General features: G+C 58.9%; 2 protein-coding genes and 1 pseudogene across 15 annotated transcripts in view; all 3 read right to left on the reverse strand.

Moving 5' to 3' along the window:
* Positions 5,083-13,398, reverse strand: UPK3B (uroplakin 3B). The gene is made up of 8 exons (XM_021086286.1): positions 13,274-13,398; positions 12,966-13,115; positions 12,454-12,691; positions 10,317-10,396; positions 9,251-9,380; positions 7,284-8,793; positions 6,293-6,804; positions 5,083-6,120 (listed from the first exon to the last, which is right to left on the reverse strand). Exons 1-6 carry the CDS (start codon positions 13,353-13,355, stop codon positions 8,634-8,636), a joined length of 840 nt encoding a protein of 279 aa, XP_020941945.1. The 5' UTR covers positions 13,356-13,398; the 3' UTR covers positions 5,083-6,120; positions 6,293-6,804; positions 7,284-8,633.
* DTX2 (deltex E3 ubiquitin ligase 2) overlaps positions 7,294-17,813 on the reverse strand; it is a 45,281-nt gene continuing 34,761 nt past the window's right edge. For 12 of the 14 annotated variants that reach the window (XM_021086279.1, XM_021086277.1, XM_021086280.1 and 9 more), the window contains 6 exons: positions 13,274-17,639; positions 12,966-13,115; positions 12,454-12,691; positions 10,317-10,396; positions 9,251-9,380; positions 7,294-8,793 (listed from right to left, as the gene is read on the reverse strand). In XM_021086279.1, coding sequence (XP_020941938.1) covers positions 17,412-17,639 — 228 coding nt within the window. In that variant the 3' untranslated portion in view covers positions 7,294-8,793; positions 9,251-9,380; positions 10,317-10,396; ... (1 more) ...; positions 12,966-13,115; positions 13,274-17,411. Of the gene's footprint in view, positions 8,794-9,250; positions 9,381-10,316; positions 10,397-12,453; positions 12,692-12,965; positions 13,116-13,273; positions 17,640-17,813 lie in introns of those variants that run through there. The other 2 variants (XM_005661957.3, XM_005661956.3) reach the window with 1 other exon arrangement.
* LOC106509651 lies at positions 15,306-15,780 on the reverse strand (annotated as a pseudogene).

The following is a 17,813-nucleotide window of genomic DNA, read 5'->3' on the forward strand; positions in this document are numbered from 1 at the left end:
TTGGGGTGATTCATGGGACAGGGTGAGGCTCCCACCCACCCCCTCACACAGGGCGGGCGGCTAAATGTTCCCAAAGGCCCGCCCAGCTCCGTGTCACCAAACAGGGCCCAGCTCCATGGAAACCATCACATCCTGTCTCCAAGGAGGGGCACAGAAAGCTCTGGGTGCTACCAAGGGCCGCAAGGCTCTTCCCACCCACCCCAGCAGAGGGAGGCCCCAGATCCACAGCCTGGGACTCAGAGCAGAGAGGGAGAGTGCTAGTGACTTGGTGACGTCCCCTGCCACCAGCTACCTAACAGACACCTGTCTGCTACTAGCAAACGAAAAAGTCCCCACAGTTCACGGACCCCCACCCTGGGCCCGAATCTCCCTGCTACACAGTGGTCTGGCCTCTTCCAGGTCCGCCTGTGCCTCCCTCAGGACAGGCCCCCTCTCCGGTCCAGGGAAAGCCTCACACCCCCAGCAGCACAAACCAGGAAGCCCTTGCAGTAGGAGAACGCCCCCTTTGAGTGCACTCCCCCAATGCAGGGCCGAGAGGCAGCCACCCTGGGTCATCCCTGATCCACCCGAGCCTGGCGTCTGGTCCTTCCTGCTGGGGACACTGGGCAGCTGGAGGGCAGAGCACTGAGGTCCTTTTTAGTTGTTGCATTTGGGGCGACTGTACACACGTGGTTTATTGAGCCTCTGCGATGTGCCTCTTGCTCATACCAAACGCCTCCGAAGCTCTGAGGGTGAAAACAATAAACGCTTGATCACCTCCCGAAAGCCTGTAGGTGCGCTGGGCTCTGCTGGGCAGTTCTTCTGCTCCGTCTGCATCACCTGGAGTCCCTCACATGTGGCGACACCCAGCTGGGGCTTCACGCACACGGCTGGGGTGGGAGGAACAGCGGAGGGCTGGCGGGACCTCCCCTCCAGCCAGCTCATCCATTTCCTCTCCAGGAGGCCGCTCCTTGCTCAGGGGTCCAGCCAAAGCTTCTTTACACGGCAGGGAGAATCCCAGGAATGCAAACTGGCAGCTGGCAGGTCAGAACATCGGAGCAATACTGCAGCCACAGTCTGTGGCCAGAGCGAGCCCTGGGATAGCCCAGGTTCAAGGGACTGGAGATGCCCCTTGAGGCGGGTGCAGCGTCCGTGTAGGGGTGGGTGGAAATACACGTCCATCCTTGGAACAATCCACATAGGTCCCGAGGTGGCGGGTTGGCTGGGGTCAGTGCGGCTGGGGGATTAACTAGTGATGGAGAGAAGAGGGAAGAGGTCCTTGAGGTCCAGGGGCATCACAGAGGGCGTGGGGCCGTTCAGGTTCATGTCTGGACTCTGGCTTTGACCTTAACAGAGATGAGAGGCCCTGCAGCGTTGGAGCAGAGGAAGAGCATGGCCTCGGGCTGCCGTGCAGAGAAGGGGCCGAGGCACTGGGGCTGCTGTAACAGGCAAATGGGTGGCTTAGAACAGCAGAACCTTACTCTCTCAGGGCTCTGGAGGCTGGAAGTCTGAAATCGGGGTGTCACAGGGCCACGTTGCCTCCGAAGTCTCTGGGGAAGAGACTTATTTTTCTGGTGGCTGTGGCCTTCCTAGGGGCCCCAGGCACGACCCTGATCTCTGTCTCCGTCTCCACACGCTGCTCTCCTCTCTGTGTGTCCGTCTCCGTGGCCAGTCCCCCTCTTCTTGGAGGGACGCCGGTTCCTTCCCGGGTTTGGGGCCCGCCCTAACGCAGGATGGTCTCATCTTAACTGCAAAGACCCCATTTCCAAATAAGGTCACATTTCCTGCCTTCCCAAGAGACATGCATTTGGGGACACTGTTCAACCCACTAGGGGCTTCTGGGGCCCTGCTGCAGGGTCCAGAGGAGACAAGCGTGGTGGCAGGAGGACCCTCTCTAAATTCATGCGCCCCCCCCCCGGGGGGAGGGGCTGTACAGGAGCCTCCCCTTCACCCCTTCGTTTTTCTGAAGCTCAGAAGCCCTCTGCTTGGAGCCCAGGCGGCTGGGCCCACCCAGGGCTGCAGTGTAATGCTGGGAGACAGAGCTCTGGCCACTGAAGGCCTTCCCCCAGCTCAGTCTGCCCCTCCTTACCTGGATGAGCTCCTGGGCTGGCGTTCAAGACCCTCCACGCTGTGCCCCAGGCCAGATCTCCTCCTTCCCAAGCCCCCAGCTCCACACCCACCTCATTCAACCTGCTGAGCCCCTCAACAAACCCACTGTGATGCCTGATTCCCTCCCTTCCTCCCTCCCATCCTCAACGAAAGCGCCTGCTCAGATGCCACCTCCTCCAGGAAGTCCTCCTGTGCCCCCACACCACCCCCAGGCTGGGCCAGATGCTGGGCAGTAGGCTCTGTCACTGCCTTGCTACCCCATCACAGGCCCTCATCTTACCCTGTCCTTTCTGTGCCCAGGTTGTGTCTGTCCCCAGTGCTGCCCAGCAGAGGACCCCATGCAGAAGGGGCACCCAGAGATGTCTGATGATCTGAGCCCACTCTCAGCCCCCCACCCCTCCTGCCCAGTCCCCCTGCCCCAACCCCTTCTCGCCCCCTGCACTGGGGGTGCTCCCACTGCCCAGGCTGTGGAGTCATGGAGTTGGGCTCAGTCAAGGACGGGGCTCAAGAAATAGGAAGTGGAGGGCAAAGCTGAGCCCCACGCTTCCATGAAATACTCCTGAGGCTTTGGGCCACCTCCCCTGGTGGGGGGCGGGGGGTTAGGAGGGGAGGGAGAGGCCGGGATGATTAATGGGACATTCCTCTCAGGCCCCCGGGGAGAAGTCTGGGAGAAGAATGGTTGTTAAGGGCAACACATTCTTCCTTGGATAACTCCAGCCTGCGTCACCTACAGGGAGTGGGGTTTCAGGGAGGTGGAGACCAGAGTGCCTGAGCGGCAGGAGCTTAGAGATGTCACCCATCTTGCAGGGGAAACTGAGGCTGGCCAAGGTGGGCAGGGTTGCCTGGCGGGGCTCCCCCAGCAAATGAGGCATAAAGGGGGAGCCCTGGGCTCCTGTCTCACTCTGTCCCTAGACGGGAGGGGCATCCAGGCTGGGACCAGCGGGGGTGGGAGAAGCAGTCTAAAGGGGAGGGCCGGGGCCCTGCTGCCGAGGCCTCGGGCTTCTCCGAAGGGAGGGGAGAAGGCACCCCGGAAAGCTGAGCCAGGCCCCTCCTGCTCCGAGCCTGTGCACACGCCCTTCCTGCTGCCCATGAGCTCTCATCACTGACCTCTGCCCTGGGCTCCGCCCCCATCATTGCTCACGTCCACGACACCGCGGTGGTCGGTGGATTAGTCTGCTCCAGCCAACGGGGCACAGTGCCACAGATCAGGCTGCTGAAACAACAGACCTTATCTCCTCACAGTTCTGGAGGCTGGAAGGCCAAGGTTACATCAGCAGGGTGGGTTTCTTCTGGGGCTGCTCTCCTTGGCTGGCAGACAGCCACCCTCTTGCTGCATCTTCACAAGGTCTGTCCTCGGCTGCATCCCTGGGGTCCCTGTGTCCTCATCTCTTCTTGTTTTCTTTTTAGGGCCTCACCTGCGCCGTATGGAGGTTCCCAGGCTAGGGGGCCAACTGGAGCTGCAGCTGCCGGCCTACACCACAGCCACAGCAATGGCCCGCAACTGGATCAGAGCTGCGTCTGCCACCTACACCACAGCTCATGGCAACACTGGATCCTTAACCCACTGAGTGAAGCCAGGGATCGAACCCACATCCTCATGTGTACTAGTCAGGTTCTTAACCCACTGAACCACAATGGGAACTCCCACCTCATCTCTTATAAGGACAAAGATTGGATGAAGTCCCGCCCTAAAGAACTGACTTCAGTACCTCTTAACTTCGTTATCCCTCCAAAGACCCCCTCTCCAAACACAGGCACACTCTGAGGCACTGGGGGTTGGGGCTTCAACACAGGAGTCTAGAGGAACAAGCTTCTATCTATAGCAGTGTGTGTGCCCACTGTCGCCCTCTGTGTGGGGGCCACTCTAAGGACAGGGCCAGGACCTGAGCCCTCTGCGTGGCCTGGAGGGTGTCTGGGCTGGGTCTCTAGGTCTGCAGTCCTGCCCAGCAACTGCCCCCTCCCTCCCCCGCACCTCTCCTCCCCCATCCCCACCCCCATCTGAGGGACACGGAGGGGCAGCCAGGCTGCAGAGCGAGCAGTGAGGTGTGGCTGTGTCCCTCTGCTCCTGTCTCATGCTGGCCCCTCCCAAGGAGGTAGTGCCCGCCCCACCGTCCACCACAGGCCCGCTGGCTCCCCAGGCTGCCGTGGGCAGGGACAGGAGCCAAGGGCACAAACGCTGGGGGCTGTGAAGAAGCCTTAGCACATATCGAGGTCCTTCCATCTCCGGGAGCACAAAGTCAAGCCTGAGCTCCTCCTCTCTCCCAGTGCCTGGGGACGGCCATGTTTCTGGGGGTGACAGATGGTGGCTGTTCTGACTGCCTGGCTCCTGCAACACCCTTCTTATGTCTGGGACATGGCTTTCCTGCAGTGTGATGTCTTGTGAGAAGCACAGAAGGGGGTCTCTCCTCAACACAGACTCGGGCCCCTCACCTTCATCCAGGAACACCCCCACCCCATGGCGGGCACCTGAGTTCTGCACCTCCCACTGTAGCAGCCAGAGGGTGGGACTTGCCAGGTGCCCACGCAGCCAGGTGATCACAGGTCACACGCAGCACACCAAAGAAGTGGGCGTCACCGGCCAGCCCGGTCTGCGAGATGTATTCGCTTTTTATAAAGCATTTAGTTGACAGTCATTAAGCACCTACTGGGAGTGGAGCACTGTGTAAGCTCTTAGGGGCATGCACCCTCATGAGCAAACCTGGACCCTACCCTCTGGGAGTTTACAGCTAAGTGGAAGAGATTCAAAAGCTCAGTTTAAAATGTCCAATTACAAAACAGAAAGAAAACGTGCTGAGAAAAGAACATGGCTCTAGGAGAGCTGAGGGGTCAGGAAGGGCTTCCTTGAAGAAGTGACAGTGGAGCTAAGGAATGATCGAGAGGAGGGAGCCAAGTGGAGGAACGTCCTACACTGCGGGGAAGGCAGGTGCAAATGGCCTGGGGCAGGAGGGGCTAAAGGGAGCAACAGCAGGATCATGGGGCCTCAGGACCGAGATGACGAATCTGGGTTCTGTTCTCACAGGAGGAAACCTCTGAGAGGCGTGACACCAGTAGGTGTATAATCTGGTTGGTCCCTCTGGAAGCTGGGACAACGAGGGTGAGGGGTCAGGAATGCTGACGAGGGGGAAGCAGCAAAGGGGCAGCTGCTGACGCCCCAGCGAGAGACCGGGTGGCTGGCCTGGGGACTGCAGGGGTGCTGGGGCAAAATGGATGGCTCAGAGGCCCAGAGGAATCAAGTGAACCAGAGGGTGAGAGGGAGGGAGGGGTGGCGCCTGCCTGGTTTCCACCTGCTGTCACCCTTATTGCTTTGATTTTTGGCTCCATGAGTCACCTGCAAGTCACCACCCCGACAATCACGGCTGTTTTTTCCTTTTTAACAGTGACCTTGTTTTTAACCAGTGAGCCATTATGTTACAGGCCAATGGAGCTGGAGGCACTTCCCCAAATATAGCCCTAGAGAAAATTTAAAACATTATTTAATAGAAGATTCTCCACAATGTGGTTCTCACTATGTGCCCTGCTCAAGGCTGTCACGAGCGGGCCCTAGCAGGGCTGGGGTCTGGCTGATGACCCTCTACAGCGTGACTCAGGCAGAGGGCCCTGGCACGACTCCCCTGGGCCCAGCGTGACGGTGCGTGTGCTGGGCGATGACCCATCCTGCCACCCGCTCTCTGTGTGGACTCGGTGACACCCGGGCATGCTTGCCAGCACAGCCCTGGGGCAGAATGCCCACAGCTGAGCAGGCTCATGGTGGCCTCCCACTGACCAGGGTCAGCTTCCATCTTTGTCAAATATTAACAGTTCATTAGTGCTCGTGTGGACTTGGCCAGCTGCTAAGATGACGTCCCCAGAACCCCCTTTTCTGGGGAATCTGCTCTAAAGTTGGGGTGACAGACCACCTGCAGAAGATAAAGGGCCCCCCTTTGCATTCACACCCACGGCCTCTCCTTCTGGCTTACCTCCCACGTCGAAGTCCCTGATTCTTTCAGTCACCTGCTGAGTATTTCTCGAATCCATCTCCTCCTCTGCAGCCTGCTTTGGGGCAGATACCATCTGCCTGGAAGACCAGGCCAGCTTCCCTCTAACTGGCCCTCCAGCCCCCAGTCCCTGCTGCCACAGCCCCGGGCACCTTCCACGCCACCACCACGGAAGGCGATTTACAGCTGACCTCCCGAGCGCTCCCTCTCCTCCTCCCTCCTTTCCTTACCTTTGCCTCCCGAGACTTCTCTCTCTCCTAGGAGGTCCCCTGGCCCCTCAGGGGGGGCCCCGTTGCCTCTCCCGGACTCCCCCGCCCAGCCTCCACCCACCATGTTGCAGTGTCTGTTCAGAGCCTGTCTCCGGGGTCGAGCCCACGTGGGCCCAAGGGGGTGAGAGCAGCTCCTCGGAGGGCTTGAGGGTGCTGTCCAGAAGTGAGCGGCAGCCCCAGGCACTCACAGGACGTTACAGGTCCTAGAATCTGCACAGATGCTGACACTAAGATCAAGCCACAAAAAGACCTGGACACGCAAGAGCTGGGGGCAATTTCTGCTTCTGGCTGATTCAGCTTTGGGCAGGTTCATTCATCTTCTCACTCAGCAAACACCACTGGCCGCCTCCTCCTCCCCACATACCTCTCCTGGGCAGGGCCCACGCTGGGCATCCTGGACTTTGAGGGCCTCCTTGTCTGGTGTTGGAGCCAAGCCCGGGCAGGACAGAGTGAGCAGTGCTCTGCGGGGCAGCCTGCATGGGCGAGGGCACTTTTAACCCCCCTCCTGTTGCAAGAATCCAAAAGGGACCTGGGCTCCACAGTAGCAGAATTTCAAAGTGGCTGCCCAAGGGGCTGGTTCCCTTGGCCAGGTGTCACCCAGACACCAAGGCCTGAGCTCCTGACGGCATCAGAATCTGCTTCTGTCTGCACCTGGAGGGGGTCTTGTGGCTGGTGGGGGTGCAGGCTGGATGAGAGAGAGGCCACCAGGGACCAGGGGATCATGGGTTGAAAGCAGGCTCCCTGAAGTGTTTGCCTGGGAGGGAGCCCTGCTTAATCCGGGGTGGGGAGGGAGGCCTCCCCGCCCCGCAGGGGCCTCTGGAAATGAGGCCACCCTGAATGTTACAGTTAGGGCTAGCAATCAAGGGGCCAGGCTCAGGACGCCGGGGACAGGTGTTGGGGCCAGCCTGGGCCCCGCGTGTAAGTGCTCCTCTCCCAGAACCAGCCCACGCACCACTGGGACGGAGGAGCCAGGCTGCATTTATTCATCTCCAAGAAGGGTGGGAGGGACAGGCTGGGTGCCCTCCTCCGGGAGCCTGTATGCTGGGAGCCGCAGTCAGAACAGACGGTCCAGAGCGGCCTGGGGACACATGGTGCGGTGACCCTGGACAGAGCGTGGTGGCGGCGGGGTGGGGTGGGGGTGGGGGTGGGGCAGGGAGAGGTTATTGAGCCTCACTTTTTCCATCTAGAAAACGGTGGAAGCTGTGCGGACCGGACGACAGACACACTGTAGATCCTCAAGCGGGAGTATGACTGCTGATCCCTCTGCCTTGGCCAAGGAAGGACCTGGAGCCCTGACCTCCAGAGACCCCGCTGAGCGGCGGCCGCTTGTGGACCCCGGGTCATTGGGAGGGACCGACGCGCTGCGGCGCTTCGGCGTGCGCACGCGCAGGACCCTGCGGCTGTGGTGCACTGGCGCCTCCTTGTGGCCGTAGTGGGAACCACCGGCCTTGCCGACGAACGGCCCCGAGTCTGAAGCCTGTCCTCCTGGGTGATGGGCGCTGGTGGACCCCAGAAAGCCCCGGATCTCGATGGTGTGTGACAATCCAAAGGCGTGATAGCCCCCCAAAAGTAACATCAGGACATGTGCTCATCTGAGGCCCAGAGCAGTGAGTGAGCTCCCCAAGACCAGCAATGGGCTCTCAGAGAGTGTCCATGTCTAATACTGTGCATGGCATGCAGCAGGCGCTCAGTAAGTGCTGTGGAGGGAGAGTGAGGGGATAAGTCCATGAGCCATCTATGTGCAAGGGGCTTAGAAGTGGTGGCCAGACGATCATAACATGTCTACTTTCTGTTTGACCTTCCAGCCGGTGAGAGCCACCCTCAGAAAGGGCCAGTGTCCAGGGACAGCAGAGGCATCTCTAAAGGCTTCACTGCAGCCCCAGCCACTGGTGGATGAGAGAGAGGGACAGAGGGAGGCTCAGGCCTCACAGACCCTCATGATGGGCCCAGCCTGGACCCCTGCCCAGGACAGAACAAGGCACCCGCAGGCCTCTTCCTGGGGCCTGGAGCCTTCCTGTCCAGGCATTCTCTCCACATCTCTCCACGCTGCCTCAGCCTCGCTTGAGGCAGGCAGAACAGAGGCAGGGATGGAGGTGGGGGCCAGCCTGACCACAGCCCTCCCCTGAATGCAACCTCACTGCCTGGAGAGGGGAAATGAGAAAGCCAGAGGCAGGGCTGGGCTGCTAGTGGTGGGATTTCAGGCCGGGTGGGAGGGGGCGTGGGGGAGGGGCACGTGGGTGCAGGGGTTGCGGATGGGGGCAGTGCACCCCTGTGCCCCCACCGCTCAGCTATATGGGCCAGGCTAGGCGCTGAGGCTGGGGAGGGGTTCCAGGCCAGGCTCGCAGCCCATGGGCAGGGTGGCAGCCTCACAGGGCGGGATGTGGTGGGTCATGTAGCGCTTTCCCATGAAGGAGCCGATCCGCAGCTGCTCTGGGGCCTCCTCGGACCACCACGGGCTGGAGCTGGATGGGGAGAGGAAGAGGTGCTGTGTCCCTGCCTGGCAGGGAGGGCTGGCGAGCTCCCCACTCCCAGAGCCCTCCTCCCACAGCCTCCGACCTCCCTTTCTTCCCTCGTAGAATCAGCTGGAGGCCTGCCTCCTCCAGGCGGCCACCCTGACTAGTGGTGTTGGCTCACTGAAATGACAGAGGGCTCCCTGGAGAGAAAACAAGGCCTGGGACGAAAGGGCCCTGGGCAGAGGGGTGTGGCCCCTTCTCTGAACCTGTCACCAGAGGAGCTGCTGGACCACTTCCCAGGGCCTCCCAGGTGAGAGACGCTCAGTGGGGAGGCTCCCGGCACCCCCCTGAACAGGGCAGGGCCCAGCTCAGAAACACAGGGCGTGTGGAGGCTTCCAGGTGCTGGGGCCAGTGAGAGGGATGGGGCTCTGGGTGGGAGAGGGGTCCTGGGGGGGTCACCACTCACAAGCGCACGGTGCAGGCTGCCAGGAAGGCCAGGAGCAGGAGGCCGGCCAGAGCAGAGAGGATGGAGGTGATGACGACCATGCCACCACTCCGCCGCCCCGGCCACGTGTCGATGGAGCCTGGGGACTTGCCTGCACACACAGTGGCTCTCAGAGGCTGCCCCTGGGCCCCAGGGCAGTCACCTCCCTACCACGCTCACACCTAATGCCAAGCACTGCCTCACATCGCCAGCCAGCCTCCTGAGCCCACCATCTGTCCCTCTCAGCTGGGCATCTGTGCTCTGCCAGCCTGGACCACCCATCCCTCCAGCCTCTGCCTTGGTCTCACCTTCTGGGCTGTTCCCACCAAATGTACCTACCCACTCCCCATGGCAGGCAGAGGGGCAGCAGAGCTCAGGTATGACCGTGTGGCTGCCCTGCTCCCTGGAGCCTGGCATTTAAGGCCCTCACATGACAAGACCCACCACTCCTGCCCACGGTGCCTGCAGCCCACATCCCCAGCACACACCCCCTCCACGGGACACTCTGGCCTCTGACACAGTCCTTGCCTGGTGAACCACTGGCCCCTCGGGGCTCTGCTGAGGGAGGCCTCCCACGACCATGGCCCTGACCCGACCCCAGCCTCCTTCCCGCCCTGGCCCTTCTCTTCTGCCAAGCAGTGCTGGTCATGAGCTTGGCTCCCTGAAGGAGGGCAAGACTGTTTCAGTCCACAACTGGGCTGGGTCCTGGGCACCTGTTGTGGCTCAGCAGGTTAAGAACCTGACCAGTATCCATGAGGATACGGGTTTGATCCCTGACCTCACTCAGTGAGATTAAGGATCCGGCGTTGGCAAACATTTGGGGGTGGACAGAGCTGCTGTCTCTGCCGCTGGGGCTGATCCTGAACACGACCCTCCAGCATGAAGATCTGTTTGGGGGGTGGGATGGACTTGGCTATTGCCTTCGGGCCCCCAGTCCCATGGCAGCAGGGGGAAGGGCTCGCTGAGCTTGACCGCAGTGCAGAAGGCTACCAACCAGTCCACGCGGGGCAGACCGGACCCAGAGCGCCCCTCCCTCCGCCAGTGCTACCTTGCTGGAGAGCGATGGGGTCAGACCAGCTGGTCTCGGCCTGGGGTGAGCCCCTGGAGTCCAGCCGCAGGAACTTCACCCTGGAGAGAGAGAAGGAAGGGTGAAGCTCCAAGCCTCAGCTGCTCTGGGCAGGGTGCCCACCTCGCCCAGGCCCCAGGCAGCTCTTGCTGGCCAGGCTGTGGGCCTTTCCAGGCATGGGGGGGTGGGGCACATTGGGATCGGCCTTGGCCTGGCCCATTCTAAGGACCTTTTGAGACCTCTGGCCACAGTGACCTCTGCCAGCAGCCCCAAACCATCTGACCTGTCACTCTCCAGATACCCTACCTGGCTCTGGGGCCCTGGTTACTAACTGTCACCTACAAGGTGCCTCACGGTGACTCAGTGGGGCCATAGTGCTGGGGGCCCCTGACTGTGTGGAGTCTGTGAGGCCATGGAAGGCCCCCCGTGTGACGGGCACCCAGGAAAAGACTCAAGGAGGGAGTGTGTGATCAGGGTGCACCCAGAGCTCAGGCTCACAGGCGGGGGGGCTTGGGTTGTATCTTTGTCTGTGGTGGGGAGCCCTGGAAGGTCTCCCAGCAGCTGGGGACCCAGGCAGGCTGGCACTGCTGGGAGCTGGCTCTGGTGGCTGCTAGGGGTGGGGCAAGAGATGTAACTGGAGGCTGAGACAGGAGTGGCCACAGGAGGGGGAAGGGGAGGGGGACACGGAGGCCTGGATGGAGGCTACCCTTGGCCCCGCCTTTCCTGCGCCCCCTGCGGGTTCTCCCAGCAGCACTTGGAGCTCCTGAGGACATCTGGCCCTGTCCCCAGAGGGGTCTGGACACCTGCTCTCCCACCCTGGCCCCACCCCTGACCTTGACAAGCCGCTGGGCACTCTGTGCCTGCAGCTCTGCCTGTAGAGATGGGTGGCAGCCTTCTCTCCTGCTTCCCTGCCTCAAACCCACTGACTGGATCTGAACTCAGCCCCAGGCTTAGTTTCCTGCCAGTTGCACCTGTAGGAGGGACAGCAGGGCGGGGCTCAGCCCTGCAGCATGCCCCCCCTCCCCCTACCCCCCCGCCCCGTGCTGGAGCCTGCAGACCCCCTCCCACCGCCACCCTCATCTGCTCATCATGCTCACCACTTCCTCTCGGGCCTCCTGGAAGGCCACATTCTGCCTGCCCCCCAGCTGCTCCAGGCCCACAGAGGAAGATGCCTAGAGGCTCCTGAAATGAGGGCCTTGCTTGGCTTGCAGCCAGGAAGGGGTGGGGCCTGGGTGAAAGTGAGCAGGGCCCTGGGGAGCTCCTGGGTGCAAAGTCTTTCTGTCCCCTATTTCTTGTTTCTAGGAAATGGGCCTCATTCAGCCTCCAGGGTCTTCCCTGAGCTCCAAGGGGCAGGTTCCCTGGAGCACCGATCAGGAAGGGAGGGGAGGCAAAGACACAGGAACAGATAGTACAGCCTTGGGGCAGGATCCTTGTTCCCTGCAAAGTGATACACAGAATGATGTGGGCATCTCCTACACCTCAGAGAAATGTTAGATTCCTTATGCTTCTGTTAGAAATGAATAGTTTAAAAGCGAATGGTTTGGAGCCTTCCGTGTGCTTCTCCCTCATTTGACTGCACCCCTAAACACCAGCACCCTGAGTGCAACTGCCTGTGGGTTAAGGGCTATAAACACATGACGCTTTTCAGGAACTTTCCTAGTTTGTTCTAATCTCTGATCAATATGTCCTCTTCGCAAGTATTATTCTAGGCAAAGTCAAGAGGCAATAATCCAGAAGACCACCGCCAGGACTCCCGTTGACACCCCAGCTTCAGTGACTAAGATTCCCGGAAAGAAAGAATGCAGATTTGCCCCAACCCTGATTCTTATCTGACACCCTGTTTTCCTCCCTTTAGACTATAAAACTCCCTGCAATTCTTCCCCAGAGGCAGGCGCAGTCTTTAAGGCGTCAGCCTGCTATGACCTCCTTTGCCTGGCAAAGCAATAAAAGCTATTTTTTTTTTCCTTCACCCCCAACTTCGCCTCCGCGTTTCTCCTCAGCATCGGTGGACAGAGGCTGAGTTTCAGCAATATGGGAGAGATCTGGGGACAGCCCTGGTCCCCCAAACCCATCTTCTTCCAGCACAGCCCCCTTCAAGGGTCCAGGCCGGGCGACCCACCTGTAAGGTCCAGGGCTGGGGAGGGGGGAGTTGCAGTAACGTGGCTGACGGAAGTCAGCAAGGCAGCCGGCATCATTGCCCACCCTGAGCACAGGGGCGCCCCCACTGCCACCCAGTGGGTCCTCACAGGGCAGCTGGTCCAGGGTCAGGGGCAGCGTCATATAGTAGCCATCTGTCAGCAGCTGTGGGGAGGCTGGGATCTCAGCCAGTGTCTGCGGGTTCTGGAAGTCCCTGGAGGCTGCCAGAAGGATGAACAGACAGAGGGGCTGGAGGGCCGGAGAAGACCGGACCTTCCTTGTTGTAGCCCCTGGCGGCGGCGGCGGTGGGGCCCAAGTCCTCCAGCCCTAGCCCATCATGCCTCAGAGCCCAGAGGGCCCCTCCCAACATAAGTCAAACTTTGTCACCTCTCAGAGCACCCTCAGGATAAAGTCTAAACTCCCAATTCACACCCAATTGTGAGGGGTCTCCCCCCCTCGGCCCCACCCGCCACCCAGACCTGCACCAGGACCCACTGTTGCTGAAGGCCACCACCAGCCAGATGGTGTCGGCTGCACTGGCGTGCTGGTCCAGGACACATCGCGGCTGCTCCAGGGAGAACGTGGTGGCCGTGACCTTCCCTTCCAGGTCCCAGGCCGTTATCTGCGGCTTGTAGGGGATGAGCTCTGTGGCCGTAGAAATAGGTGTGAGGGTCCAGGGCCCACCGACCCTGGGGCTGCCTCTCCCAATCAGACGGGGTGGGCTCCCTGGGTCCAGTCCCTCCAGCAGGTGCACCAGCCCCTTGGGTCTGGCCAGACGTACCCATCCCAGGACCCTCACTCACCGAGGCTCATGCAGGGCTGGGCCCAGACCAGCACCACGAGGGGCAGCAGCCAAGGGCGAGGCGGCCTCCAGGGGAGCCCCATGACAGCCTTCAGAGCACCCACCGGGCCTTCCTCCACATCCGAAGCCTGGGGCTGGTCTGGCAGCCTCCAGCCACACCCCCTCCCCCAACACCTCGGGTCTGGAGGAGCTGGTTAGTCAGGCTGCCTGGCTGGCCAGGGGCTTGAAAGACCTGAAAATGTAAGTGCACCCCCACCCCTCCTCCCAGCCCAGCCCACCACGGGGAGGGAGCTGGGCAAGCCAGTGCCAGTCCTGAGGGAGCAAGGCTTCCAGACCCGCAGATGCCAGGTCACCCCAGAGGCCCCTGTCTGGATGTGGGTCCCACCCAGCCTTCCAGCCCTGGGAGGAGTCCTATCTCTGGAAGCCTGGGCTCAGGGCCACATGCCTGAGATTCCTGCACCTCAGGTGCCCGAGCCTCCCTGGAGCCTTCCATCCAGCCCCTGGAAGGAAGCAGGCCGCCCAACTCACCTGGCTCCAGCCCCATCACAGCCTCCTGGCCCTGCGGCCATCTCTGGGCCCTGCGCTCCCTCCACCAGGCCACATCCTCCCTCATCCTCAGGTCCTTTGTCCAAAGGAGTAACGGAGTCCGAGAAAGGGCTGCAGACCCTGGACAGCTGCCAAGTCCCCTGCATATGTTGTTCCCATGGGTTCTCACTATGTATATAATTTTTTTTTGTTGTTAAGATACAATTCACACACCATATTCCTTAAAAATGTACCATCTGGAGTTCCCTCGTGGCTCAGTGAGCTAAGGATCTGGCGTTATCACTGCTGTGGCAAGGGTTCAGTCCCTGGCCTGGGAACTTCTGCATGCTGCCTGCTTGGCCAAAAAATAAAATAAAAATGACATAAAATATATAGTGCGGTGGTTAGGGGGGTGTTTGTTTTTGCTTAAAGAAGAAGGGTTTTATTTTTATTAACAATTCTGGAGGAGGACGCCTGTTGGCAGGGGCTTGGTCAAATGCTGATAGAGTCAATGTCTGAGATTCTCTTGGCCTTTTTCTCATTGTAGCAAGATAGCTGCTATAGCTCCTGGCATCACATCCTCAAGTATGGAGAAGGGAGGAACAGGGAGGTGTTACCCAATCCATCTCTTCTATCAGAAAAACAAGCTTTCCTAGAAGCCCCTGTAGACTTCATCTTACATTTCATTGGACATAAATCACCAGATTCCAGAACCTTTGCATCACCCCAAAAGGAAAGACCACACCCATTAAAACAGGCATTCTCCATTCCCCTCCCCCTAGCAACCACTAATGTACTTTCTGTCTATGGGTTTGCCTCTCCTCCCTCTCTCTCCTTTCTTTCTTCCTTGATTTTTTGGCCACCCCATGGCATATGGAGTTCCCCAGGCCAGGGATCAGATCCTTAAGCCACTATGCCAGACCGGGGATCAAACCTGTGTCTTGGTGCTCCAGAGATGCCGCCAGTACTGTTGTGTCACAGTGGGAACTCCTGCCTGGCTTCTTTCACTTGGCAGAAATGTTTTCAAGGCTCATCCAGGTTGTATGTATTCATAGTTCATTCTTTTTTCTGGCTGAACAGCATTCCATTGTACAGATAGGTCACATTGCATCTGTTCATCAGTTGTTGGATATTTTGGGGTTGGTCCCACTTTTTGGCTATTACGAACGTTTCCCTGAACATGAGTATAAGTTTTTGTGTGGACATGTCTCCAGTTCTTGGATATATTTATCTAGTTTAATTGCTGAGTCACATGGTAACTACATTTTTAAAAAAAAAATTATCACTTATTTTTTGCCACACTCATAGCACGTGGATGTTCCTGCAGCAGGGACCTAACCTGAGCCACAGCAGTGACAATGCCAGATCCTTAACCTGCTGTGCCACCAGGGAACTCCCTGATAACTACTTTTTGAGGCACTGCACTGCACAATTTCTCCACACCCTCATCAACATTTGCTTTTTTTCTTTCCACTGCACCATTTTATTTGCATGTATGTATTACACTCCTAGAAAAAGAACCCAAGGAGTTTCCCTCCTGTGTGTTTTCGTCTTGCTTCTCCATGGTGCATGACGCCAAGTTGAGGAGGTCAGTACAATGCAGCCAAACCGATGGGGTGGGAGCAGGTTATTCTGCCACTTTTCTAGGTCTTTGAGTTGCACATCAAACCTGGGGCTAACACCACACTTATTTCGTCCGCCTGGGAGGTTCACAACCATTTTCCCAGCTCTACGATCACTGATGACTTCAAATCGGCCAACGTAACCAGGCTTCGTCATCACGGTTAGAAATGCAACGATGATGTTGGAGCACGACCTGTTAAGAAGCTGGCCTGTGCCTCTCTTTTCAGCATTGCTGATGCTCTTGAGGGCGTCAGCCAGGACATTCACGTGCACCAGTTGTTCGCATGGAAAGATGGGGGAAAGGGCTTTTTTTTTTTTTTTTTTTTTAATACTAACTGCCTTAGTGGCTATGAGGTAGTATTACTTTGTGGCTTTGATTTGCGTTTCCCTCATGACAAGTATTTTTCATGCGCTTGTCAGCCATCTGTATATCTTTTTCAGAGAAAGGTCTATTCAAGTCCTTTGCCCATTAAAAAAAATTGGGAATTTGTCTTTTTATTGGTGAGTTCTAAGAGTTCTTGACAGAATCTGGATATAAGATCCTTATCAGGTATAGGATTTGCCAACATCTTCTCTCATTCTGACTCTCACTCTGCTGTCATGGTGGAAGCTGGGAGTGGCGGGGGGGGGGGGGGGGAGGACCGGCACTCAGTGCCCACCCAACCCTGGTGCCCTGTGAGCAGCAGAGAGTCTCCCTGTGGAACTAAACAAGGCTGGGGTTCAGCTTTTCTCGAGGCCTCCTTAAGCCCCTAGAGCAACTTCCTACAAGGCAGCAGACACAGTGCTCCGGACCCATGATACTTTTAGGGACCCACCAAAAAAACGCCTTAATTTCTTTTAAAATTAGAAGGAAAAAAAAGGAACTTTTAGATAAAAGAAAATGCTCTAAACTATATTCATCTTTGTACCAAAAACATCGTTAAGATGGAATTCATTCTTTTTTGACCATTGTGGAAGTTCCTGGGCCAGGGACTGAACCTGTGCCATAGCAGTGACCCAAGCCACAGGAGTGGCAATGATGGATCCTTACCCACTGTGCTACCAGGGAACTCCTAATTTTTTAGGAGAAGAGGGCTTCTGAAGGCAAAATCTCCCCTGGCCCATGCATAATGAAGCCCTGAGTTTCCTCCCACCGCAGCCCCAACCACTCCTAAAGGCAGACAGCAAGCCTGGGAATAGGGGATCCTCCTTCCAAGAGGCCAAGGAGAATCAGGACTTTGAGATTGGCGTCAGACCAACCCTGGCTCAGGGTCCAGCCCTGGCTCTACCTCTAGTCACGGCACCCTTGAACCTCAGTTTCCTAATCTGTAAAGCAGCCCCTGTCCCGTATGAGCAGAGCCTAGGAAGCCGGGACCCGGCAGGGTTGCTGGACACCCCCCTGCGAGGAGGATGGGGTGGGGCTCTGGGAGCAGCTCAGGCCAGCAGCCTGGGCTCCTGGACTTGCCTGCAGCCTGGGTCTCGTCATTGAGGAAACAGGGGTTGCATGGGCAGTAGACGTGCGTGTGCTGGCCTTCCTGCATCAGGTCTTGTGCACACACACGTGCACTTACACACATGCAGCCTCTCCCCGACAAACCCACTGGAGCCTGACTTTGGCTGTAGGGCATTTATTGCAAACTGAACATCTGAGGTATGAGAAGCTCACCCAGACCCCGGCCTGCCCTGGCTAGGGGCGAGGACGTCTCTTCTCACCCCCTGCCAGGCCCCCGGCACGGAGGGCCCAACACAGCCCGCCGAGGACGGAGGGGCCCATGCACTGAGGTAGCTGCATCCTAAGCCCCCACAAATACAACTCCCAGGCTCGCCCCCAAGTCCCACGCACACCCGGGCCTGGCGGGGAGGGGGGGGGGCAGGCAGGAGAAGCCCAGGCTCCACGTGAAGCACACCTGTGCCCCCACGCATACTCCAGCTTCTGAGGAAAGGCACCTTCCCATCTGCCCGTCCCAGGGGCGGCCCGCGTGGGGGCAGAGACAGGCCAGCCAAGGCCACGGTCACTGCTGCTCCAGGCAGTCCTCGGTCACCCCCTGGGCGGCCAGCTCGGCCAGCACGTTCTGCAGGTAGTTGGGGTCGGGGTAGCCGTGGCCCGTCACATTGCGGTCCATCTCTGTCTTGTGGTGAATCTCGTTCCACACCACCGTATCCGTCTCGCCCGTGGTGCTGGACGTCCCTATGGTGAAGATAAGTCGCCTCTTCCAGGCCACCTTCAGCAGCTCCAGGACCTGCCCGAGGGGAAGGGAAGGACCACGAACAAGTGCTTAGAGCAAACCCAGCTCCTGTGGCTGACACCCGTCACCTCCCTCAGCCTCGTCACGCCCTCGGAGCCGGCCCCACTCCAAGGCCGCTGCTGCGCTGGATGCTCTGTCTGCCTGGAACGCTCCTCCCGGCCTTCTCAG

This window comes from Sus scrofa, chromosome 3 (assembly GCF_000003025.6).
Source record: "Sus scrofa isolate TJ Tabasco breed Duroc chromosome 3, Sscrofa11.1, whole genome shotgun sequence".
Classification (NCBI taxonomy): Eukaryota; Metazoa; Chordata; class Mammalia; order Artiodactyla; family Suidae; genus Sus; species Sus scrofa.